Source organism: Scyliorhinus torazame, chromosome 13, assembly GCF_047496885.1.
Source record: "Scyliorhinus torazame isolate Kashiwa2021f chromosome 13, sScyTor2.1, whole genome shotgun sequence".
Taxonomy (NCBI): Eukaryota; Metazoa; Chordata; class Chondrichthyes; order Carcharhiniformes; family Scyliorhinidae; genus Scyliorhinus; species Scyliorhinus torazame.
This window is the reverse complement of record NC_092719.1, coordinates 88,381,952-88,408,702: the sequence shown is the minus strand read 5'-3', so window position 1 is coordinate 88,408,702 and position 26,751 is coordinate 88,381,952. Positions and strand designations below refer to the sequence as shown.

General features: G+C 47.5%; 1 protein-coding gene across 1 annotated transcript in view; it reads right to left on the bottom strand.

The window, feature by feature from the left end:
- Positions 1 to 26,751, bottom strand: part of LOC140388180 (dynein axonemal heavy chain 3-like) — a 1,528,048-nt gene that overhangs the window by 995,561 nt on the left and 505,736 nt on the right. The window contains exons 20-24 of the mRNA XM_072471941.1: positions 15,013 to 15,243; positions 13,843 to 13,941; positions 13,184 to 13,323; positions 8,438 to 8,596; positions 8,107 to 8,335 (exon numbers count right to left, since the gene is read on the bottom strand). Of these exons, the coding sequence (XP_072328042.1) occupies positions 8,107 to 8,335; positions 8,438 to 8,596; positions 13,184 to 13,323; positions 13,843 to 13,941; positions 15,013 to 15,243 (858 nt within the window). The remainder of the gene's footprint in view (positions 1 to 8,106; positions 8,336 to 8,437; positions 8,597 to 13,183; positions 13,324 to 13,842; positions 13,942 to 15,012; positions 15,244 to 26,751) is intronic.

Here is a 26,751-nt window from a genome sequence, read left to right as displayed (position 1 = left end):
GTGAAATTAAACTCGATAAACAGTCACCAGAACAAATCCGAGAGAAACTATCTCAAAACGCTGCTCTTCGACACTCTGCGGAAAGAATCACCAACATTCTAGTTAGTTTAAGTGTTCAGCACAACAAATATTCTCCTGTGCTACAGAATGTTCAGATTTATTTACTTACATTAATGTTCCTGCTTCTCACCACAGGGCCGAGCTGAAAGCACAGCCGTCAGTGCTGGGCATCAGGGGTTAGAGTAATAAAAGCTCTCGCAGCTTGTCCTGATTACTGGCTGATAATTGAATAACTGGATTCCGATTTGCGGTGACTCTGACAGTTATTTTTTTTAATGTTTACACAACTGTTTGAAAGCCTGTATAGTTGCAGGGATAGTTATTATATTTACACACTCGACTGAACTCATTGACCTTCAATCACCTTCCTTGTTAATATAATTCTCAATGCAAATGCTGTTGGTCCTATAGGACAGTGTTTTTCAACTATGGTAACAGCAGTGTGTGGCCTGTCACTTAGCAACAAGAGGAGGAGGATTGGAAACAGGAGGATGTTTCAGGAATGGCAGCGCTGGAAAGGTGTGAGGTTGATTGAAGGTTTAAGAATGATGGGAACTGCGAGACATCCAGCAAATGGCTTCCTGCTCAACCTCACCACGACATCCCTGAGCCATGCTGTCAGACTGCTTGTCCAAGTCGACCCTGCAGAGTAGAATTCAGACCTCCCCACGCCAAACTCTAGGCTCCAGCCACTGATGTCAATCCATCTCCTTGTCTGAGACTTGTGAACCTGTTATTATTTCAGATCCTATATCCTCTATTACCAAGACCGCTACTGTCTACCACCATCACATTGTGTGGCTCCCTTGCTGCCTCAGCCCCGCTGTAGCTGAACCACTAACCTAAGACTTTAAGAACTTGAGAAATATCATCAATGCTGATCTTGTGTCTTAATTCCATTTTCCCACCCAATCCTTACATCACTTGATTCCCTGAGAGACCAAAATCTGTGTATCCTTTAAATATATTTTACCCACTACCCTCTGGAGCAAGAATTTCGAAACCCCGAACAAAGACATTTCTTCCCATCTCAGCAATAAATGATGGGCACGATTCTCTGGCCGAGTTACACTCTAGTGAAACGAGGCCGGTGAAAAGTGGGAGGCTAAAATGAGAACCGCGTCGGGTGGCAAACTGTTTGCGATACCACCAGCCCGCTCCTGTAGGCGAAATTGGAATCTCGCCCTAATGTGGCAAAAAAACAATTTCACCTCCTAAGCCCCATTTCTATACAATTAACGAGAGCCACACCATATCCAACAGCCTTTTGTCATTCAGCAGCCTCCCCAGCTGGCGCCAATTAGTACTCCTTTTGAAAAAAGCAAAAATGGCGGAAGGGCTTCTGTGAGGAGCTGAGGAGGGGAGTAGCCATCTTTGCTCACAGGCAAAGAGCCCGAGAGCGCTGGATGTGCCACCCCAGTACGTGGTGGGGGGTGGGGGACCCTCGGCTGGAAGGGAACCCCTGCCTGGGACGGCGGGACCCTCCGCAGGGGAGACCTGCCATGGGAGGGTGGGAAGGGGGGTAACCGCGCACATCACCACCATGCCAACCCCTGGATCGTGAGTACCCATTCCTGGGGCAACCCTTGTCCTTGCCTGTCAAACCACCAACCGCCCATATCCCAAACTGACTGCCAAGGCCTATAATAGAAAATTGGCAATCATGGCTAAGTGAGCAGTTCACATAAACCAAGAGGATCCCCGTGGCTAGGCGGGCCATGTAGCATATGGGAGTCAATGTCTAGCATCCCAATCAGACCTTGATACACGGACACTGTGAACACTGCAGGAGGCAAGACCACACACGCAGCAGCCAATATCCAAACATCTAGGGGATGGGACACAGCTCTGGGAACATGTCCACGGCTGGAAGGTGGGTGAGTGCCACGGGGAAGGGGAGATGTCAGGAGAGATGGGCCAAGGGTTCGAAGGTCGGCCCTCATTGCGGAAGAAGGTAACAGAGACATCGTACTGGTTGTGCACAAAGGTGTTTATTGTGTTTGACAATGCACCACCCTCCCGATGGTGCTGCCCCCTTCCCTAACCCCAGCCTCCTAACCCTCTACTTAACCCCCTCCCCGTGCCCTCAGTGATCCTCAATGTGCTTTGCCCTCCTAGCTCTAGCACTACATCTAGGTGTGCCCTCAGGATGCACATCTGAGGTGGAGGCAGTCAGCTGCTTACCATGTTCCATGGCCTTCAATGCCCCTAGTGGGCGTCCTCTGGGGGCTCTGAGGCCGGAGGAACCCGGCTCACCTGTCGACAGTACATGCAGCGTACTGCCTGTCCCGTGTGCTGGCTGTGAGACACGGCCTCATCAGAGGGGTGGAACTCGGGGGTGCTGGTGGCCACCGCGTCACTCCATGGGACGGGTCTGGGTTGGCATCCGGCGCCTCCACTTCCCACTCGGTGCCCATGAAGCTCTGAGTTTGCTTTGGGATGGAGGGGCAGCTGGTTTGAACCCCAGCTGCCCCTGCATCATATTACATATAGATTAGATAGAACATACAGTGCAGAAGGAGGCCATTCGGCCCATCGAGTCTGCACCGACCCACTTAAGCCCTCACTTCCACCCTATACCCATAACCCAATAACCCCTCCTAAACGTTTTGGATACTAAGGGCAATTTATCATGGCCAAACCACCTAACCTGCACGTCTTTGGACTGTGGGAGGAAACGGGACCACCCGGAGGAAACCCACGCAGACACGGGGAGAACGGGATCATCTGGCTCTGCCAGCCCTGGCGGTTCCCCATGGTCTGCACCATTGTGTCAACGCCCTCAGCGATGCTCCTCAGTGACTGGGCCACGCTCTGCAGCACCTCAGCCATGCCCACCTGTGACTGGGACAAGCTCCACAGCACCTCGGCCATTCCCATCTGAGAGCGGGACATGTCCCGCAGAACCTCATCACATCGGCTAGTACTGGTTGGCATCCTCCACTGAGACGGACATTGTGCCGAGACCCTCAGCCATGGCCGTCACCGACTGCGCAACACCTTGGATACACTAATGGTGCCGACATCATGCACCAGGTTCTCCACTGAGGGCGCCACCCTTGCAGAGTTGGTCTCGGTGCCACGCATTGCCGGCGATATCTCCTGCGTCCGTAGCCGCTAGGACTCCTCCAAACGGCAATGGATCTGCTGGAATGAAGCTGACATCACCCTCGATATGTCTTGACCGCAAACTAACGTCTCCATCAGCTCTGGGATGACCTCTTCCACAGGCTCAGCATTAGGTTTTGACCCAGCTGGGTCCTGGGATCCAGCAGACCTCCTTCTGCTGTCTCACCTGGGGGGTTCTGCCTCCACCTGGTATGCATCAGCAGCTGTGTGGTGCTCACCAGGTTGTGCCCCAGAAGCCTCACCACTAACATGTCCCACCGAGATGCGTGTATCTGCGCTGGTGGAGGGTGGGGATGACAATTGTGACACGGCTAGTATGGTGGCATCCTCAGAGCTCTCCTCCGAGATGGCCTCCAGGGAGTCAGGAGGATGGGCCGGTGCCATCGGCAGGAGGACCTGCGGGAGAATGGACATGTGGCCAGCGGGAGGGATGGGTCAGTCAGTAAGGCAGTAACAACTCACGTTTGACATGTCCTTCGTGTGAGGCCCGGTGGTTCCTCACTTCTGGTGGTTCCTCACTTCTGCGGCATCCGCCAGCCTCCGCGTAGGTGACCACACTGTCCTCGCCCACAGTGGTCACCTCCTGGGCCCTCTTCTTGAAGGTGGTGAGGATCCTGATGTTTGGCACACCACCGCCAGTTTGTGCCCTTTCCCGGCGATTGTGGGATACCCTGAGGAGACAGAGAGAGAGAGCATCGTTTGTCACATGTGTGGTTGACAGTGGTGGGAAGAGGGGGGGTGGTGAAGGAAGGGTTGGGATTGAAGGAGGAAGTGGAGTGAATGCTCCCATTGGGAGAGAAGGTCTCAGTGGGGGGGGGGTTGGTGTCTACTCACACGTGCTGCCCGGTGTAGGTCATTGACTTCCTTCCTGCACTCGAGGCCAGTCATACACTCCGAGCTCACTGCCGGTGCCATCTCGTCCCACGCAGCACTGGCTGCCCTATGGCCGACCCTCTTGGACTTCGGGGGGAACAGGACATCTCTCTAGCCTCCACAGCATCTAGCAGCCTCCCCAGGTCAGCGCCCCGAATCTTGGGTCTGGTCTCCTCGGCACCATTGTTGCGAGCTGGCTGGGGTTGGCTTAACTGCTGCCCCACCTTGTTGGGGGGGTGGGTGGCGAGAAGCCCACGAGACCTCATTAAGTGGACCAATTAACGTTGCATAGTGTTGCCGGCCTCGCTGGGCTGAGCACCAGGAATCTCGCGGCAATTCCCGATCGCTACAACACTTAGAAATCGTTCCGGAGACTCACGCCCGATGGGTCTGAAACTGTGGTCCAGTGTCCTAGAGTCCCCAGCTAATAGAAATCTCTCTCAGTATTTACCCTGCCACCCCCCTTAGAATCACCTCTGATCTCATTTACTCAGACTCTCATTAGAGGACATCGGCCCAGGGACCAATCCAGTGAACCTTCACTGTACCACCCCCAGCATGACTAAATCCTTCCTTAAATGTGAAGACCTAATCTGCACACGATATTCCAGGTATGGCCTCACCAAAACTCAAAACAATTGGAGTGAGATCTCCTTATTCCTGTACTCCAGCTCCGGGGTCCCAGGTTCGATTCCCCGCTGGGTCACTGTCTGTGCGGAGTTTGCACTTTCACCCCCTGTGTGCGTGGGTTTCCTCCGGGTGCTCCGGTTTCCTCCCACAGTCCAAAGATGTGCAGGTTAGGTGGATTGGCCTTGCTAAATTGCCCTTAATGTCCAAATTGGTTTGGTTGGTTGGGTTACTGGGTTACGGGGATAGGTGTGGGCTTAGGTAGGGTGTTCTTTCCAAGGGCCGGTGCAGACTCGATGGGCCGAATGGCCTCCTTCTGCACTGTAAATTCTCTGATTTGCTTTCTGAACTGCTTATGATACCTACATTGTGACTTGGTACGAGTACACCCAAGTCTACCTGAACATCAACATTTACAAGTTTCCCATCTTTTAAAATATATTCTCTTTTCCTATTCTTGGGGGTGGGGCCACTCGCTCAAAAGCACTCAGTTCCTGATCAAGGGAGTCAACATCTGGAAAGGGGTGGGGCGTGGTGCTGCTGAGAGCCACAGCCCTGCCCTTGCTGCGACCTCCCCCCCCCACCCACTACCCCTGCACCCCTCTACCTGTGACTCCAACCCCACAAAGTCCCTCCTCTCACATTACTTACCCGTGGGCCAGGGTCACTCCGGGATTCCAGTGCCTGCCCTTCCAGCACTAGCCACAGCCTCAACAGTGGTGCTACTGAGCACAAGAGCTGCCAGCCTCTGATTGGCCAATAGATCTCGGTAGGCAGGACTAATAATATCCTCCTATCCACAGCCCTCCAAGAATCGCTGCAGTCCTCCAAATATCTCTTGTGCATTCCCCAGTTCCTTCACCTCATTATCAATGGAGGTGCCTTCAATTGCCAAGGCCATAAGCTCTGAAATTCATTCCCTAAACCTCTCCACTTCTCATTATTCCTCCGTTAAGACTTTCCTCAACACCTACCTCTCTGAACCAAGCTTTCGGCACCTGTCCTGTGACTCCTGATGTGACTCTGTCTCAATTCAGATCTGGGTCTGGAACAGTAGAGGTTGGATCTATAACAGCAGAGGGAGGATCTATAACAGCAGAGGGGGATCTTTAACAGCAGAGGGGATCTTTATCAGCAGAAGGGGGATCTTTAACAGCAGAGGGGGATCTATAACAGCAGAGGGTGATCTTTAACAGCAGAGGGAGGATCTATAACAGCAGAGGGAGGACCTATAACAGCAGAGGGAGGATCTATAACAGCAGAGGGGGATCTATAACAGCAGAGGGTGATCTTTAACAGCAGAGGGAGGATCTATAACAGCAGAGGGAGGATCTATAACAGCAGAGGGAGGATCTATAACAGCAGAGGGAGGATCTATAACAGCAAAGGGGGATCTATAACAGCAGAGGGGGATCTATAACAGCAGAGGGAGGATCTATAACAGCAGAGGGGGGTGATGCGACCATCAATTCATGCGAGACAGTGAGTGGAAGTGAACTGTGGCTTTAATCGACTAAAACAGTGCCTGCCTGCGACTTCTCTGCTAGTGAGAGCCGCCTACAGGGCAGCTGATCTTTATACCTCCCCTCAAGGGGGCGGAGCCAGCGGCGGTGCCCACAAGGGCACCAACATGATACATTCCGTGTAGTACAGTACAATGGTCCATAGGTGGAGCCCACATGGGCAACAGCATGATACAATGTGATACACAATGTGATACAGTGGTGAATGGTTGGTACAATATGTTCACCACAGGGGGATCTATAACAGCAGAGGGAGGACTTATAACAGCAGAGGGAGGATCTATAACAGCAGAGGGGGAGCTATAAACAACACGTTGGATCTATAAGATCCATAAGATACATAACTATAAGATTCAGGGTGGGAGATATAGGAGGGATGTCCGAGGTAGGTTCTTTACTCAGAGAGTGGTTAGGGTGTGGAATGGACTGCCTGCTGTGATAGTGGAGTCGGACACTTTAGGAACTTTCAAGCGGTTATTGGATAGGCACATGGAGCACACCAGAATGACAGGGAGTGGGATAGTTTGATCTTGGTTTTGGACAATGCTCGGCACAACATCGAGGGCCGAAGGGCCTGTTTCGTGCTGTACTGTTCTATGTTCTATAACAGCAGAGAGGGGGATCTGAACAAACAGACTTTTAAAATTGAGTCCGGTGATTAATACCATTGGCAGGACCAGACAATCCTGGCCGTGTGTGGGTGTGGAAAATACTGCCCAATATAGTTTCATTATTCCCGAAGAGTGAATGAAGAGTCAATGGTGGTGAAGTTACTTTTGGAGGGCATTAAATTTTGACCAGCCAGTATATACACACAATTAGATTTCCGGGTTGCAATTTGGGGATTTGCAGTCACCTGCTCTGCACTGCTGACTAAAGTCAACTTCACCCCACATGGCTGGTGACTCACTCCTTACTCATGTACTTAGATATGAAGTGGATGGTAGATGTGAAAATTGTCTGGGTCTCTCAGGGTCGAGGTAATCAACAATTCATATAGAATTCCAACCAGCAAAGGACAGAGAAGAATTTACATAGGCAATGACTGAAAGAAGATAATCGCTGTAACACAGCACCACATCACAGCGAGGCCTGTGTGAATGTACTGTGTTCTCGGACTCTTCAGCTACCATGCAGCAAGGATGATATCGGAACAGTAATAAAAATTAAGAATTACCTCAAGTTTAATTGAACATTGTCCTTGACAATGTCATAGAATCATAGGACCCCTGCAGTTCAGGAGGCCGCCATTTGGTCCATTAGGTCTGCACTGACCCTCTGAAAGAGCATGCTACCTTGGCCCAGCTCTGCCCTTTTCCGCAACCCCACCTAACCTTTGGACACTAGGGCACAGCATGGCCAATCTACCTAACCTGCACATCTTTGAACACTAGGGGGAAATTTAGCATGGCCAATCCAACTAACCTGCACATCTTTGGACCGTGGGAGGAAACCAGAGCACCTGGAGGAAACCCACGCACACACGGGGAGAATATACAAACTCCACACAGACAGTCACCCGGGGCTAGAATTGAACCCGGGTTCCTGATACTGTGAGGCAGCAGTGCTAGCTGTGTCACCCAAATGTTCAATTATTACAGTCATGTATGTGAAAGGTACCAAGTTACATGAAGCTTATTTAGAGCCATTCACAAATCGATCTGAGTTTTGATTCAAGTACTTTTAGTTACACAATGTCACCAAGAGGCGATCGATCATCTTTGAAACACAGGGTGAACAACCTTAAAGTGATATTGAGCATTTACTCACAATGAAGTAGTGGAACATGAGGAGGAATGTGTTGTGTTGTTAGTGGACTGGAGGGAGACTGGGCTGTGATCAGAAAAGAGTTTCCAGCTAGCTGAGCAAAGCAGGGATAAAGTAGCCACTTCACCTCATAAAGCCACTTTTCCACGAGGTCCTTGGCTCTGGATGGATTGACACGAAGGACAAGCTCCACTCTCTCACCTTCTGCCGACTCAATGTGAGTGATTTCTTTCTCCACATTAAAAGTGAGCTGTGCAATCCCTTCAAAGCATTTCTTTAAATGAGGCTGGACTCGAAGTGGATCCTTTGTCTCCGAGAGAATTTCCAGCAGTTCATCGTTGGAAAGGAAGAAAAATCTGAAAGCAGGGAGAGAGGGGGAAAGTGCCGGACAAAACTCATGAAAATGAAACAAGCTCCAAGTTGTTTGATAAAAGTAAGAGAGATGTTTTCTCATTTACCGTGGGAAGAAGAGTCTCTTCTTTTCTAAATATTCATTGAGGCCTTTCTGAATATCATCCAACAGTGACTCTGCTTCCTTCAGCTTATCCAGCATCTGTGGCTGAGAGATAACTTGCATAGCGTTGGCCCCCTTCACTGACTCTTCCATTATCAGCCTCCTAGTGTGGCAGATAGAATAGACTGAATGCAGTAACTATACCTCGAACAGCAGGCTTCACAACTTTAATTGGAAACCCATTGCTACAAGACAACAGCATGTATTTTCATTCCAGCTTTAAGCCACCAGCACTGTGTTAATATGCCAGCCTGCGTGGTACAAAGGCACATGCAGCTGGTAAATAGATAAATGGAATGTGAAAAGCAGCAATTGTTCTCACTGTGAATGACTTTATCCTGAGACATCTATTTGGAATTTCTGCATAGAAGAAAGTGTTTTTAAATAATTTTGTTAATTCACTTAGAGCAGGTTTCCATTATTGAGTTCAATACTTTCAGCTTATTTTAAGATAATAAAATACGAGTGCCTGCCAAACCACAATTGGGAAATAATTATCCATTTAAACATAGAGAGATACATAGATGTGCGAACAGAAAGCAGTATATAGCAGAGATGTGAGACACAGTATTCAACTTGGGGCCAGGGTTTGAAAGTGGCGCTTTGAATCAATTCACCATTATAGAAACCTCGGCTTTTAATCCCCTCATGGACATCCAGAGGTTGTGAAAGGTGCTATATGAATGCAAGTCTTTCTTTCTTTCAAATGTGGCTCAGAGTGCTACACTAATTCAGGTCTCGAGCTTTGAAACTGATCTGACACCGTTGATTCTCGGCGACAGCTTAAATGAAAACTGGAGCAATAGGGGAATTGATGACGAGGGCTCTATCGTTCCTCAGAAAAATATCTTACTCTTCCTATCAATAAAAACCCAGGCAGGAATACTAAACCCAGAGGACTGCCTTTCTGAAATATACTTAATAATGATACAATACCAGCACGGTAGTACAAGTGGATAGCACTGTGGTTTCACAGCGCCAGGGTCCCAGGTTCGATTCCCCGCTGGGTCACTGTCTGTGCGGAGTCTGCACGTTCTCCCCGTGTCTGCGTGGGTTTCCTCCCACATTCCAAAGACGTGCAGGTTAGGGGGATTGGCCATGATAAATTGCCCTTAGTGTCCAAAAAGGTTAGGAGGGGTTATTGGGTTACGGGGATAGGGTGGAAGTGAGGGCTTAAGTGGGTCGGTGCAGACTCGATGGGCTGAATGGCCTCCTTCTGCACAGTATGTTCTGTGTTCTGTGTTAATACTTCAACCTTTTAAAAAAAATAACTTTTAAAATAAAAATTGCATTGTGCTGCATGATTCACTAATATTTCTGTTTCATGCCTAAAGACTACTTACTATTTATCATACCCACGTGGTTTTCAGAGCAATCCCATATCCAATGTCACACCAGTATCAATTGATGCTATTTGAGAACCTTCAGCAACATGTGAGTGAGCATTCTACCTGTGCACAGGTGTATGACGCATCCTGTTGCTGTTCTTAGTGATTAATTTTTCCCGTTGACTAATATAAATTCGTATTTAAATTTAGTTTTATATTTCGTCCATGGGGCACCCATGACTCAAGTCACATCTGAATCAAAACAAGGGCCATGAATTCCTGTGGAATTCCTGTGTAAAAGAGGCACATCTGAGAGGGCCATGTAACACTGAAAAGCCTTTCAATATCTGGGACAGACCATGTTGGGTGGTATTTATTAGAGGTGAAGGAGGTCTCGGCGCTGGGTTGGAGAGCCGGTGAGAGAGAGCCCTGCGCCCACTACATGTTATGTGCATTCCGGCACTTAACGGGACAGGGGCAGGCCTTACCTCCCGGAATCTCAGGGCAGAAACCCCACCTTCCAGCCAATCAAGAGGCTGACTGATCTATTTAACAACAGCACCACTGGGAGGCAATTGCTCCTGCCAGTATGAGACCCACCCATGGACTGGTATCGTCGCTGGATCCGAGGCACAGGTGAGTGATGATGGGAGGGGGTCATGGGATTGGGGTGATAGAGGAGGGGGGGTTAACTATCAGTGAGGGCTGCATCCCTTCTCGATGCTGGGTCCCTTGATCTGGCACTGAGTGACTGAATAAGGGACCCACACCCCCCGCCTCCCCAGGAGCCTGCAAGCAAACACGCCATGGTTTGTTCGCTGAGCTACCGGCTTGGTGAGCTCCCCACTGCTCTTTAGCTGGGTTAATATCAGCAGGAGTGGGCCTTCCCTCCATCCACTTAATCCAGGTGGAGACTCCACAACAGGGTCACCCTCATTCCTGCTACCCTCCAGTCTGATTAAATGCCATGAAACCCCCTACAGAGAGAGGGAATCATAACTGAAAGGAAATTTGTGGCATACGAACCACATCATATTTTACAACAATAATATAATATGAGCACCAGAGAAATAGGCCAATAATCTAACTGACTCATGGAAATCAAAGCCCATTGTCTGGCATAATGCAATCATTTAATAACTTGTAAACCGACAGGCTTCAGTCACTGGATTCTGCAATTGTTATGCCTTTCCTTTCATTGTAAAAGAACAAAATATATATCACTGCAGAATAGAATATTCCAGACACATTTGTAGGAAAGCGGAGAGTGATCTATGCTTAGGAATATATAGTTTAACAATGGGTAAAGATCAAGGGGATTGTTTAATATTTCACACTTTGAAAATATGAAATTTATGTTGCCTGCTCCAGTTTACTTTTATAACATCACATCGGACAAAATATGCATCAGATCCCTTCAACCTCGCAAATAGCATGATTTAAGCTAATGTTCTGATTGGCCGTCTGTTCACGAATCCAGCTCATTCTACTGTTTTTGATAGCAATGTGAATGGAACTGGGCTGAATGGACTGGTTCACTCGAACCACCAGTTAAAAATTCAGCGCAGGCTGTTTAAAAATTGATATACACAGGAACAGTAAACCATTCAGCCCATCGAGCCTGCTCCACTCAATACCATCGTGGCTGATCATCCAGTTCAATTATTTTTTTCCTCACATTATCCCCATATTCCGTTATGTCATTGATATCGAGAAATCTGTGAATCTCGTTTAAACATACTTAATGACTGAGTTTCCATAACCTTCTGGGATATGTATTACACACACACATATATTATATATGTATATACACACACAAGATATACTATGACTGTTAATTCCTACTTCCTTAAAGAAAGAAAGGCTTGTACTTCTATTGCACTTTTCACATCCTCATTATATATCAAAGTGCGTTACCGCCAATGAAATATTTTTGAAGTGTACTCACTGTTGTAATGTAGGAAGCACAGCAGCCAATTTGAGTCTCACAAGCTCTCACAGTAATATGATAAATGACCAGATTATCTGTTTTAGTGGCAAAGTCATAAACTGCTAGAAAATCTTAACATGTCTGACAGCAGAGCGAGAATGGAGTTAACGTTGAGCGTGGATTACTCTCTGCCAAAGACTTGGAACGTTAGCTTCCTTCTCTCTCCACAGATGCTGTCAGACCTGCTGAGATTGTCCAGCATTTTCTGTTTTTGTTTCAGATTCCAGCATCTACAGTAATTTGCTTTTATCTATTTTAGTGATGTTGGCTGAGGGCTAAATATTGTCCAGGACACCAGGGAGAACAGCCCTGCTCTTCTTCAAATTCTACTGTGGGTTCTTTTACATCCACCCGAGAGGGACCCGAGGTTCACATCTCATCCTTGACACATACTGTTCTACACAGAGTGTACGTCATAACCACCGACAGTTGTGAATGTGTTAAATATTGGAAATGCATATTTACCTGGTGCTAATATGGTTCGGAGCTGTATCGAGCTTTATTCTACATACGGTCACCCCTTGAGTGAGAAACCAGTCTCGGGATCCTTCACTGACAAAATCTAACTGCACCATTTGTTATTATGTTTAATGATATTTAAATCGATGAACTAACACCATAATGTGTCAAACATGCTAACTTATATCTGAGAATAATCGATTAATTAACCAGATACTTTTTAAAATGCTTTCTGTGTTTCCTAGTCCAGTGTTTTGGAATTAAAAGATATCTCTTTTGTTATAGTTTTACTTTAATCTCCCACTCTCTTGCCTTATATCAGGCTCATATTACAACATAGGAACCCAGCATTGCTAATTGCATCCCTTAAGCCTGGAGGACAATACTACCATTCAGCCTGGTGGACTTTGAGCTCGACTGACATGAGGAGCCTGATATACTCGGTGAGTTTAAAAAGCAAAGTCAATCTACATTGACATGATTCTAAGAGAAACAGGAAAACACTAGACTGCAAGGTTAAATGTAAACACTTCAACTTTAACAAAACTGAGCTGATTGCATTTTATCACTGTTATCACGATTGAAATCCTTCCTGCGTGTGGAGATTTCATTTTAATCAGGCTCTGTCAAGTATGTTAAGAGAACAATGATCAGGCTAGCAAACATTTCCATGTGTATAGTGAACAGATAATAATGTCTATCTGCTACTTGGATAGGGGGAAAAAACAATGATTTTCTTTGCCATTTTGGATGAACGTTATTCATTGTAGAATCACATTAAATATCACTTCCACCCCCTACAGGCAGTTCAATTAAACTAAAACATAAAATGATCATATCTCTTCCCCTCTCTCCAACAGAAACAGTCGCCCATTTAAACGTGGCTCTATTTTTCACAAAAGGAGTCCTTTACCAGTTCGAGTCCACCACTTCAAACATCTTCCCTTGCATTGGGATCTGATTGTGGATATCCTCAGAACTGAATATCGGCTCCAGGTACAGCCAAACCATTTGGACACGGAGCCAAGATTCCAGGATATTATGCATCAGCCACTGTGAAGAGAGAGAGAGAGAGAGCACAGGTGATGTCCGAAATGTCTCTACAAGTAAGAACACAACAACAAAAAAGACCGATTACTTCTCAGAAACGGGGATGGCTCCGCAGATACCTGTTCTGCCCATTCTATCCCACAAGATTCTGGGAGGCAAACTCTCATCCGCACAATTCTAGACCTGACATTCCTTTTTCTGTTCTAGCTGATGAAACACAGTGAAGTAAGAGCCAAGCCTGTTCCTTGGTCAGTCTCACATGGATGATTTGCTCACTTACTCAGTGACCGTGCCTATTTAGTTTAGCCTCTCACGGTGAAAACTAAAGCAGCTTCAATTTAACAGTTTGCGTGTCATGCTGTTCCCACAGGAGCAGCACCGGCAGCTCAAGTTTAAGAAGTTACATCGACTGAAAGCTACCGAAGCGTGAACACTGATAGATAACAAAAACTGAGACGTGGGACGCAACAAAAATCCAGACACTAATTAAATTCAACAAGAGCCTCCCTGAAACCAACTCACCAGCTTTGACTCCCATGCTGACATTTCCTTTGCGAAGGGTGCAATAAATGGGGAACCTTTCATGGTGGTGGTTTTCACAATGTGATCTTCAAGTAAAACCTGAGAGAAATAGATTAGATTCACGGATTATAGTTTTGAATGGATGCCAAGAATAAGATCAAATGAAGAGATACGTTAGAACTTGTATTGAGCTAAATTTGCAGCGAGGAATGATTGAACCTTCTTGCTGCAAAAAGTCCAGAAAAATAGTGTTATTTATAAAGAACCTCCTGCCACACAGCATCATGGCTTCGTAGATTCAGCATTGTTACTTTTACAATTTAAATTTCCACATCTTCGATTCAATAAGATCCCATTATCTTTGCAAATGCTGTGATTTAAATCTGCCACATGCGATAGCAGCTTTTAAATAACCTTTAGGCTTCAATCTATCTTTTCTCCAGCACAATGCAGATTATTTACTGGAAGCAGCAGGCCATGTAAAGCTAACTTCAAGGAAGACAATTTAAACCTTTCTTTTTTTTTTACATAAAGCCTCTTTTGCGACATTGGAATCAGGCAATTCTATCAGGTATCTGCAATAAAGAACTCCTTGTGGTTTATGTTGTAAAATAGAATGACTGAACAAGAATTCATCGAATGTTTCTGGAGCAAAATTTTCGATTAAAATTGTCTTATTTTATCTCCCCAGTTTGTTACAAAAGGAATGACTGACAATTATGCGAGTCTGAAACAGAATCTAATTAAATGTACCAGCTGCAGTTCTGGACACAATTTACGGTTGTTTCAGACAAGTTTTTATTCCATTTTTACAAGCAAGAAAATCAGATATTTAATCATGGAAGCTGACACGAGCACACACACTGTAGCAAGAAAAAGATCAAATGGGCTGCAGCCTTTGGTCTTCTTATGATCTCTAGTCTAGGCACATCTTATTATTGAAGATTAGGCTCAAATCCAGTTACATTTTCAATCCTGCAGATTTTAAAGAGTGCCACTTTTTGTCCTTTGTCATCCCATTCTGAATCCAACAGATTTACAGAATCAGAACTTTATCCTAACCATCAAAGTTTCCTACTCACTTCCCTCCAAGAGGAAATCTGATAGTCATTCCCTCAAAGTATCAAATTTAAGCTCTTGCTCCATTAAAACATTGTTGGTATACTGCACCTGAATATCATCCACTGCAGCCAAAATATTGACGCCAGTATCTTTGTAACAGACAAATGTAAAATTAACTTCTTCCCAGTCTGCTTCCATTTTGCTGAGAGCTTTTTCCAATGCATACTCTTTTCTAGCTTGCGAGCTAATATGGCTTAAATCTTCCAAGTATTTCTCGAGGCCCAGCTGCAAGATGTCCATCAAGGATGAGCTTTCGTGTGGTGTGATACTAAATCCAACCTGTGATGAAGTGAAAGCATCTCCTTACAAAGTATCTCTCAACAACATACACAATGCTTTAACAGATAACACTTAGCAGTAGGTGAACAACAAGCACTTCCCATGTTTGTTCATGTTTAAAATTCACATATTACAGTATAAGATTTTGTCTCAAATGTTTAGTTAAGGACCTTCAACCCTCAACATAAAAGATACACAGCACGTTCAAAGCACATTTGTGCCAAATCACGTTACGATTCGCAGCAAATAACTGGCATGAGACAGACGACCACGTTTAAATAAAGCATCAACATCGCCACAATTCACATCCAGATATTGAGAAATTAGAACAAGAGAGAGGATTGGCTTTGAGACCCTTGCTGTGACACATAGTCAGCACCCAAACATTCCAACTATTCCCTATGCACCCTGAACAAGCCTGAAAAGGTAGCTCAGGTTAATTAATGTACCATAACAAAGGACCATTCACCACATCTTAACATTGAGGCAGCTGCCTCGTAATAAGCATCAGTCTGGTATCTGACAGGCTAGCCTTCTGCTACTCTAACCTCGCCATTGTAAAATTCACTTACTCTTTCTGTCTTCACTTTTTTTCTAGTTTAAAAGTGTTCTGTGTCCTGTACATATTTTTCAGCTTCCTCTACACTCTGTGGTGAAATCACAGTATTCCAATCATATTGTTTCCCAGAGATTCCAAAAGCGTCACTTACATCAGCAACCCCTCTCCATTCACTTCCTTTCTTTGATAAGTGGGGCTCCAGGAACACAATGGAGATTACACTGGATAGGCTTAAAACCAGGCCAGGGGATCAAAATACACAACGATTCCATGTCAGTGCAATGTTAAGCGGGGAGCACCCCATCATGGTGCCACCTGCTCGTTATCATCATTCCTGCAGACTGCCAGCACTAAATGCAACAGGGGGACCAGTATCCTAGTTGCCAGCACTACTTGAAGTTACCCTTCACCTCTTAAAGGGGGGTTGTATTGTGACTGCTGGAGGTGTTAACATGAGTTCGACAGGTGCTAGCAACAAAGAACAATGGCTAACAATGGATCAGAGTATGCACCAATGTTTTCTGATCTATTGGAGGAGGTCGAAAAAAGGAGATGTTGTTTATTCTCAGAGGGCCAGGAGGTTAGCCAGACACTTGGCGAATAAGAAGCAGGATTAGATATCTGCAGAAGTCAATCCCATCATTTTAGCCCTAAAGAACCTGGAAAAGGTACTGCAAGAATTTCAGCGACCTGACACAAGTGGTTAAGGTCAGTGAATGCATCTCCAAATGCCATAATCCATCAACTGCACTATTCACAATCACTGCTCAATTAACAACACCTCCATCACGTACCCAAGAATCATTTGCTTGGGGTGGAATTTTGTTGAGGTGGTGGTGAATGACAATGGACTGCAAAGCTGCAAGCAATGCTTCCTCTGCCTTTTGTGGAGCCCTGGCTGGACATTCTGCCAATTTTGTAGCTAATAAGCTTCTTTTGGGGCACTTTTCCCATCATGAGAGAGGAGCCTACCAGTCAGAAGGCCAGATCAGCTGGTCCTGGCAAAGGAGTGATTGGTGAGAACAAGTTGCCACTGGTTGCGTGAGGCCCTCCATGGCTCACAGGGTGCCCCAGTCAGGATTCCCTCAATGCCCTGAGCCTGCAGGGTTGTGGCCAAGGTTCACCAGGTGATATCCCCAAATGGCGGAAAGCCCCCACACTGGCAGCAAAACAAGGCCTTTAATTGGTCACCTAAGTGGCACAACTGGCCTCCCGCAGGGGGGCTGTCCCCCACCTTCCCTACGACTGGAAGAATACCACAGTGACAGGAACGTGATGGATATGGCACCCTGCCCTCCCTCTCATATTTTGGACCATGGTGATCCATGGGTCACTAGTGTGCTTATCCAAGGCAGGAGGCAATGATAGAGCAGTGTGACTTCAGAGTGCGGAGGTTTGCTGAGAAGAGAGAGATCAGTGAGGAGTGGAGGGCGGTACTCCTTTGACTTTCTAACATTTTTATCCTGCTCTACAGGGGCGGAGGTGAGCTGTTGGTGAGAATCTGGAAGTATCCGCTAAGTGGTCAAGGTCTATTTTCCAAACATTTAAAATAATGCTGGAGTTTGTGATAAGATTAATAAATATCTTAAAGAAACAAAATCATTGAATACAATAATTAAGTAATTCATTACAGATCGTAAGTATGGCAGGACAAGTAATGTGGGAGCTCCTGGATATCAGTGTGATTCAGAGCAAACACACCTGCAGTAAGTGTCTGCAGCTTCAGCTTAGAATGATTAAGCTGGAGGCTGAGCTGCAGACACTGTGACACATCAGGGAGGGCGAGAATTACTTGGGCACTTTGGTTCAGGATGTGGGCGCACTCTGTAGGATAGAATCTTCTGGTTTGAAATGTGGTTAGGGACAGGAGGGTGCGACTGCAGCCAAGGCAGGTAAGGGGACCCAGAGGGCAGGAGTGCAGGAGTTTCAGCATCTCCAATTTTTCAACAGATTATTTCAACTTGCTGAGATGAGAGTGTGGGCTGCAGGGTGGATGAGCTGACAGAACATAGCACCGTGGTACAGAGAGCCGTACAAGCACATAAGACTGTAGTGGTCCTAGGGGACAGTATGGTGAGGGGGATTGATACTGTTCTCTGCAGCAATGAGCGAGAGATCAGATGCATGTGTTGCCTGCCCGGTACTAGGGTTTGGGACATCTACTCCAGATTGGAGAGGAAGTTGCAGTGGGAGGGAGGAGGATCCTGTTGTCGTGGTCCATGTAGGTACAGTGACATAGCTAGATCAAGGAAAGAGGGTCTGCATAGAGAGTTTGAGGAGCTCAGCACTAAATTAAACATCAGAACCTCCAAGGTTATAATCTCTGGATTATTAGTTGCACTGCGTGGAAATTGGCGTAGGATACATAGAATTAGAGAGATGAATACATGGCTCAATGACTGGGGTGACAGAAGTGGGTTTCAATTCATGGGGCATTGGCATCAGTACTGGGGAATGTGGGGGCTGCACCTTTGGGGTGGCTTACATCTGAACTATGCTGGGACCAGTGTTCTTGCAAACTGCATAACTAGGGAAGTAGAGAGGGCTTTAAACTAAATAAAGGTTCTGGAGAGGGGATATGTACGCTTACAAAACAAAAGAATATGACAGCATTACAAGGCAGCTATTTAGATAATGATAGCCAAAGTGTGACAGCAAGGGACAGTGTGTACAAACATTAAAAAAACAGCAAAGGCGATTGATATACCTTCAATTCAGCAAGAGGCCGAGAGAGCGAGTGAACATAAGGCTATATTAGTCGTGAACTTGCCTAGCCAGAGTCGGTTGTGCGTATGAGTGCCACCCGCAGGTGGCCAGATTATATATGGCCCAGGTGAGGGCGGAGCCAGAGGCGGAGCCCACCGGGGTTACAGTACAGTACCTGGAAGCAGCTCGTATCACCACTTCCAGGTCAAAGGTAACATTAGGTGGATACAATGGTTACAGTGTCATGCATTATGGTGAATACATTCACCCCCTGTTAAAAAATCAAGTCCAGCGGGGGTGACGTGGGGTCATTACATATTCAGTCTCTCTGGAGGCCAGATCGTTCTCTTCAACCTCCTCAGCTCTGGTGGTGCGGCGGGCACGGTTGTTGCAGGTGGTGACTCCAGGGGCGCTGTGTCTGGAACTGGAGCCTCAGTCTGGCGGGTCGGAGACGGTTGGGGTGTGGGGGCAGGCAGGGGGATGGTGGGTGGCGGCAGTGTTGGCACGGGACAGTACAGGAGACACAGGGGGACGTACAGGGCGCTGGGGGTGGGGGCAGGTAGTGGGGGGGGGGGCGCGTTGGCAGGGGAACCAGCTGGTGCCAGGTCTCGTAGGGAGACCGTATCTTGCCGTCCGTTCTGCTGCGCGATGTAGGCGTACTGGGGGTTAGCGTGCAGCAGCCTCTCGACCAGCGGTCTTATGGCTCCTCATGTGCCTCCGGAGAAGGACAGGTACTGGAGTTGACAGCCAAGGTGGAAGCGGGACCCCGGAGATGGACTTCCTGGGGAAGATAAACAAACGATTGTGAGGGGTCTCGTTCGTGGCTGTGCAGAGGAGTGATCTGATGGAGTGGAGGGCGTCGGGGGGGGACTTCCTGCCAGCGGGGGCTGGGAGGGTCAGAAGGACGGCCTTCCATACTGTTGCGTTCTCCCTCTGCACCTGCCCGTTTCCCTGCTCGTAGTCCTGCTCAAGGCGATGCCTTTGCTGAGCAGGTACTGGCGTAGCTAATCGCTCATCAACGATGTACCCCAGTCGCTGTGGATGTAGGCAGGGAAACCGAACAGTGTGAAGATGCTGTGCAGTGCCTTTATTCCTGTGGCCGAGGTCATGTCGGGGCAGGAGACAGCAAAGGGGAAGCGGGAGTACTCGTCGATGACAGTGAGAAAATAAATATTATGGTTGGTGGTGGGGAGGGGCCCTTTGAAATCGATACTTAGGCGTTCAAAGGGCCGGGTGGCCTTTACCGGGCGGGACTTGTCTGGCCAGTAGAAGTGTGATTTGCACTCCGCGCAGACTTGGCAGTCCCTGGTCATTGCCTTGACCTCCTCGGTGGAGAAGGGCATATTGCGGGCCTTAATGAAGTGGGTAAGCCGGGTGACCCCCGGGTGACAGAGGTCACTGTGGATAGCCCGAAGTTGGCGCATGGGCCGAGGGACAGGGCATCTGGGGGCTCGTTGAGCTTCCCAGGATGATACTTGATATCGTAATTGTAGGTGGAGAGTTCGATCCTCCACCTCAGGATTTTGTCATTTTTTATTTTGCCCCCTTGTGCGTTGTCGAACATGAATGCGACCGACCGCTGACGAGGGTGAACCTCCTACCGGCTAGGTAGTGCCTCCAGTGCAGCACGGCTTCCACTATGGCTTGTGCTTCCTTCTCGACCGATGAGTGTCGGTTTTCGGAAGCGTGGAGGGTCCGACAGAAGAATGCTGCTAGCCTGCCCGCTTGGTTGAGGGTGGCGGCCAGGGCGACGTCTGACGCATCGCTCTGAACCTGGAAGGGGACGGACTCGTCCACCACGTGCATTGCGGCCTTAGTGATGTTGGCCTTGATGCGGCTGAAGGCCGTGCGGGCATCATCCGTCAGGGGGAAACTGGTGGTTTCAATAAGTGGGCGGGCTTTGTCCGCATAGTTGGGGATCCACTGGGCGTAGTAGGAGAACAACCCCAGGCATTGTTTTAGGCCCTTGAGGCTGTGGGGAGGGGGGAGTTCTGTGAGGGGGCGCATACAGTCGGGGTCGGACCCCAGGACTTGGTTGTCCATGACGTAGCCGAGGATGGCCAGTCGGGTAGTCCGGAAGACACACTTTTCTTTGTTGTATGTAAGATTGCGGGATTGGGCGGCCTGGAGGAACCTCTGAAGGTTGACGTCATGGTCCTGCTGATCCTGGCTGCAGATGGTCACGTTGTCCAGGTACGGGTATGTCGCCCGCAAACCGTACTGGTCCACCATTCGGATGACCACCACTTACGCTCTCCAGGGGCTGTTGCTGGCCTCTATGATCCCTTCATTCAACAGTTGTTGGACCTCCGACTTGATAAATACAATGTCTAGCGAGCTGTACCGCCTGCTCCTGGCGGCAATGGGCTTGAGTGAGATTCGCAAAGAGTGAAGGGGGGGTGACCTTGAGGGTCGCGAGGCTGCATACTGTGAGGGGGGGGCAAGGGTCCGCCGAACTGTAGGGTCAGGCTTCGGTGATTACATTGAAAATCCAATCCGAGCAGTAGGGGGAAGCAGAGGTGGGGGAGGACGTAGAGCTTAAAGCGGGTATACTCCGCGCCCTGCATCGTGAGATTGGCGATACAGTACCCTGGATCTGGACCGAATGAGACCCGGAGGTAAGGGAGACTGTTTGTGAGGTGGGGTAGGTGTGGAGGGAGCAGCGCCTTACCGTGTCGGGGTGGACAAAGCGCTCCGTGCTCCCAGAGTCGAAGAGGCAGGGGGTCACGTGCCCGTTGACCCGGACGACCATCATGGCCTTCTTTAGCGGTTTTGGCTGTGACTGGTCGAGGGTCACCGCGCCCAGCTACGTGTAGCCTGCGTGGTCAGTGGAGACACAAGATGGCGGCCCGCATGTGTCACACGTGTCGGGCGGGATCGAAGATGGCGACCAAGATGGCCGCCCCCATCAGTCGCACGTGTCAGTCGGTTTTGGGGCCGGCAGCCAAGGTGGGGGCCCCCACGATTAGCACGATGCCGATGACGCATCTGGAGGGGGCGTTCCGGGCAGGCATGCAGCCGCATTGCGGGGCCTGTGGGGCTGCGAGTCCATAGGTCGGGCCTGGTGCGTTTTCGATTTCTGGGCCTTAGGTCGGCCCAGACAGACTCTTGCGTTGTGCCCCTTTTTCCCGCAGTCGCTGAGCGGGCTGGGCAACGCTGCCGGGGGTGTTGGCCCTGGCCGCAGAAGTAGCATTGCGGTTCTCCGGGCTGGGCTGGCCTGCGATATAGGCAGGTCCGACGGGGGCCGCGACGATAGTGTCCAAGAGGGGTTCGTCGGGCCCACGGGGAACGCGCTAAGGTTCTGGTGGGCCACTTTCTGGTAGCTAACTTTACCATGTCCCGCAGGTCGGAGGTCCCATTTTCCATCAGACGCTGCCTTATATAGTTCGAGCGGACCCCCGCCACGTAGGTGTCCCGGATCTGTGAGTTCATATGCTCCTCCGCCGTCAAATCTCGATAGCTGCAGTTCCTCGCGAGTAAAGTCAAGGTTTCCAGATACTCGTCCAGCGATTCTCCAGCGCGTTGATGGCGAGTATTGAGGAGGGGTCTAGTGAACACCTGGTTTACAGGCTTCACGAAGTGCGCCTTGAGGGTTGCGACCGCCTACTCGTACGTGGCCGCTTTTTCAATCATTACCGAGATTCGATGGTTCACCCGAACGTGGAGGAGTCGCAGTTTGAGGTTCTCCGAGGGAGCCACTGTGGAGGAGTCGATGTAGGCATCGAAGCATCGAAGCCAATGTTCAAATATTTCCTTGGCTTTGGACGCGCGGGCGTCGTGTTCGAGCCTGTTTGGCTTTAGAGCGGCTTCCAAGGTGCTGTCGACGACTAATAAATTGATATACCTTCAATTCAGCAAGAGGCCGAGAGTGCGAGTAAACATAAGGCTTTATTAGTCGTGAACTTGCCTAGCCAGAGTCGGTTTTGCAGATAAGTGCCACTCGCAGGTGGCCAGGTTTTATATAGCCCTGGTGATGACGGAGCCAGAGGCAGAGCCCACCGGGGTTACAGTCCAGTACCTGGAAGCAGCTCATATCACCACTTCCAGGTCAAAGGTTACATTAGGTGGATACAATGGTTACAATGGTGACTATTATGGTGACTACATTCACCACAACGATCAAAAAGGAAAATGGTGAAAAAGCAAAATAATTGCTCTTTATTAAATGCACGTAGCATTCGGCACAAAATAAACAAATTAACAGCACACATTGAGGTTAATTGGTATGATCGAGTAGCCATTACAGAGATGTGGTTACAAGGAGATTAAAACTGGGAACTAAAATTCAGGGATCTGCGACTTTTCATAAGGGCAGGTAGGAAGGAAATGGTGATGGGTAGCTTTGTTAGTATGAGATGGAATAAGTACAATAGCAAGAAATGATCTTGGATCATAAGATGTAGAATCCATATGCGTGGAGGTAAGAAATAATAGCGGGAAGAAGACACAGGTGGGAATAGTCATAGAATCCCCACAGTACAGAAATAGGTCATTCGGCCCATCGAGTCTGCATCGACCCATTGAAAGACCAATCTCCCTTGGCCCTATCCCCCGCCCTGTAACCTCATCGTAAGGGACAATTTAGCATGTCCAATCCACCTAACTTGCACATCTTTGGACTGTGGGAGGAAACCAGAGCACCCAGAGGAAACCCACGCATATATGGGGAGAAAGTGTAAACTCCACACAGACAATCACCCAAGGTGGGAATCGAACCTGGTCCCGGTGCTGTGAGGCAGCAGTGCTAACCACTGCACCACCGTGCCGCCCCTACAGGTAACCATGAGGAATAATTCATAGAGTGTATTCGGGATAATTTCCTGGAACAATATGTTGTGGATCCAACCAGGGATCAGGCTATTTTGGATCTGATAGTCTGTAATGAGGCAGGTTTAATAAACAAGCTCAGGGTAAAAGATTCCCTCGGAAGCAGTGACTAAAAATAGTAGTATTTAGCATTCAACTTGAGAGTGAGAAATGTGGATCAGAAACAACTGTGATACACTTAAATAAGGATAATTACAAAGGAATGAGGGCAAAGTTGGCTAGAGTGGACTGGAAAGACGTTTAGCAAAAAAGATGGTTGGTCAACAATGACAGATGTTTCTGAAAATAGTTCCTGACTCACAACAAAGATAGATCCCAGTGAGGAAGAAGGGTTTGAGGAAAGGGATAAATTGACCATGGTTAACCAAAGAAGTGAAGGATAGTATTAAACTGAAAGTAAAAGCAGACAATGTAACAAAGATTGGTGATAAGCCAGAGGATTGTGAAAGTTTTAAAAACCAACAAAATATGACCAAAAAATAATAGAGCGAGAGGATAAACTATGAGCGTAAACTAGCAAGTAATAAAAAATTGACAATAAGAACTTCTTTAAAAATGGAAGAGGAACAAAGTGAACAAAGGCTTCTTAGAGAATGAGACTGGAGAAATAATAATGGGGAGCCAGGAAAAGGCCGAAGAGTTAAACCAATTCTGTGTGTCAGTCTTCACGGTGGAAGATACTAATAACATTCAAAAAATACGAAATAATCAAGTGGCAGAAAGGCGGCAGGGGGAGGATGAAATAAATACAATAACAATCACGAGGGAAAAAGTAATAGGGAAACTAATTGGGCCGAAAGCCGATAGTAAGAGATAAAACCGATAGGTTCTCTGGCCTGATGGGTTGCATCCCAGGATATTAAAGGAAGTAGCTAAAGAGATAGTGGATACACTTCCAAGAATCTTTAAATTCTGGAAAAGTCCAGGAGGATTGGAAAACCACCCTTATTCCAAAAGGGAGAACAACAAAAACAGGTAACTATCAGCCAGTTAGCTTAACTTCTGTCATTGGGAAAATGTTGGAGTCCATTATAAAGCAGAGCATTCAGAAATGCATAATATAGTCAAGCAGAGACGGCATGGTTTCATGAAGGAGAGATCAGAGGGCAGCACGGTGGCGCAGTGGGTTAGCCCTGCAGCCTCACAGTGCCGAGGTCCCAGGTTCGATCCCGGCTCTGGGTCACTGTCCGTGTGGAGTTTGTACATTCTCCCTGTGTCTACGTGGGTTTCGCCCCACAACCCAAAAAGATGTGCATGCTAGGTGGATTGGCCACGCTAAATTGCCCCTTAATTGGCAAAAATGAATTGGGTACTCTAAATATATATATGTTTTAATGAAGGGGAGATCATGCCTGTCAAATCTGTTAGAATTCTTTGAGGTGGTAACGAGCAGGTTGATGAAGGAGAACCAGTAGATGTAATGTACTTGGATTTCCAAAAAGCATTTGATAAGGTACTGCATAAAAAGCTACTTAATAAGATAAGAGCCCATGGTGTTGGTGGGTAGTACAGTAGCGGCCTTCACATGTTCGTACCTCAATTGATATTAAAGTCTCCAACTTTGTTTGAATTTATTCAAGGAATGTGGGCTTCACTGGCTAGGCCGACATTTATTACCCATCCCTAATTGCCCTTGAGGAGAACTATTAATCCCCTAATGTTTTTACATTCCGACATTTGAATACATATTTGCTCTTCTATCTCTCTCTTACAATTTGGGGTCAATAGTACCCGCCTAGCAGTGTGGCTGCCCCTTTTTTATTTCTGACCACAACCCACGTGGCCTCGTTTAATGCTTCGTTCTGTACATTATCCCTCCTCACAGCTGTAATTGATTCTTTATCCAATAATGTTACACACCCCACCTTTTTTAATACCCTCCCTATCCTGCCCAAAAACTCTATATCCGGGGATATTCAGCTGCCATTTGTGCCCCTCCTGAAGCCACGTTTCCATTCTAAACAATGGCCTTGTGCTCCATGTGTCGATCTGTGCCCTCAGCTCATTAAGCTTTGTTTGCTCTACTCCTTACATTTACATACACACCATTTAACACTGTCAGATTACTGTGCTGTACATTATTATCATGAGAATGTCACTTTAAGAAATGGTAGTCTGCTAAAGTTACTGCAGTGATGTCAGAGTGTGGGTGGAGCTGAGCTCTGGCTCTGCTTTTTAGTTTCACTTAGAGAAAAAGTTTGGGTGCGTCTGTGTTTTTGGTTTAATTTCAGTGTTGGAGCTGCAGTCAGCCACAAAAGGTGTAATGTTGTTCCCTCTGCCATGTAAAGACTATCTCTTGATCATTAGGTAAATTCAGAGTGGTAACTGTTCTCAGTAGTGAATTTAAACCTGATGTGCTTCTGTTATAAGTTTTTTTAATGTCTTATGGATGTTAAAAGGAAAGCAAGGATTACGTAGTGTTGTATTCTTTGGGGGTTGTATTTGAATTGATGGTTGCTAAGATGTTCACTGTATGTTTTAAAAAGGTTAACTTGAGTTCATAGAATAAACATTGTTTTGCTTAAAAACTACTTTTCGATTTCTGCTGTACCACACCTGTAGAGTGGGCCGTGTGCTCCCCATACCACAATCTATTAAAAGTTGTGGGTCAGGTAAACTCCATGATACACTTTGGGGTTCTCTAAACCCTGGCCCATAACACTATTTAAACCCTCCCAACAACTGTGAGGATACCAGACCAGGCTCCAGAATTTGTTAGGATACAGGATGAGAACCCCAAACAATCTTTCTATTTGTAGAACTGTGAGGAAAGGATACTTCACCCCAGGAGTGATGGCTGTGACCAGTAGGTATCTTTTAGACCATAAGACTATAAGACGTAGAAGCAGAATTAGGCCACTAGGCCCATCGAGTCTGCTCCGCCATTCAATCATGGCTGATATTTTTCTAATCTCCATTCTCCTGCCTTCTCCTCATAACCACTGATCCCCTTATTAATCAAGAACCTATTTATCTCTGTCTTAAGGACACTTGGTGATTGGCCTCCACAGCCTTGGGCAGCATGGTAGCACAAGTGGATAGCACTGTGGCTTCACAGAGCCAGGGTCCCAAGTTCAATTCCCCGCTGGGTCACTGTCTGTGCGGAGTCTGCACGTCCTCCCCGTGTCTGCGTGGCTTTCCTCCGGGTGCTCCGGTTTCCTCCCACACTCCAAAGATGTGCAGGTTAGGTGGATTGGCCATGATAAATTACCCTGAGCGACCATAAAGGTTAGGAGGGGTTATTGGGTTACAGGGATAGGGTGGAAGTGGGTCTGTGCAGACTCGATGGGCTGAATGGCCTCCTTCTACGCTGTATGTTCTATGTTCAAAGGATTCCACAGATGGACCACCCTCTGGCTGAAGAAATACCTCCTCATCTCTGTTTTAAAGGATCGTCTCTTTAATCTGAGATAGTA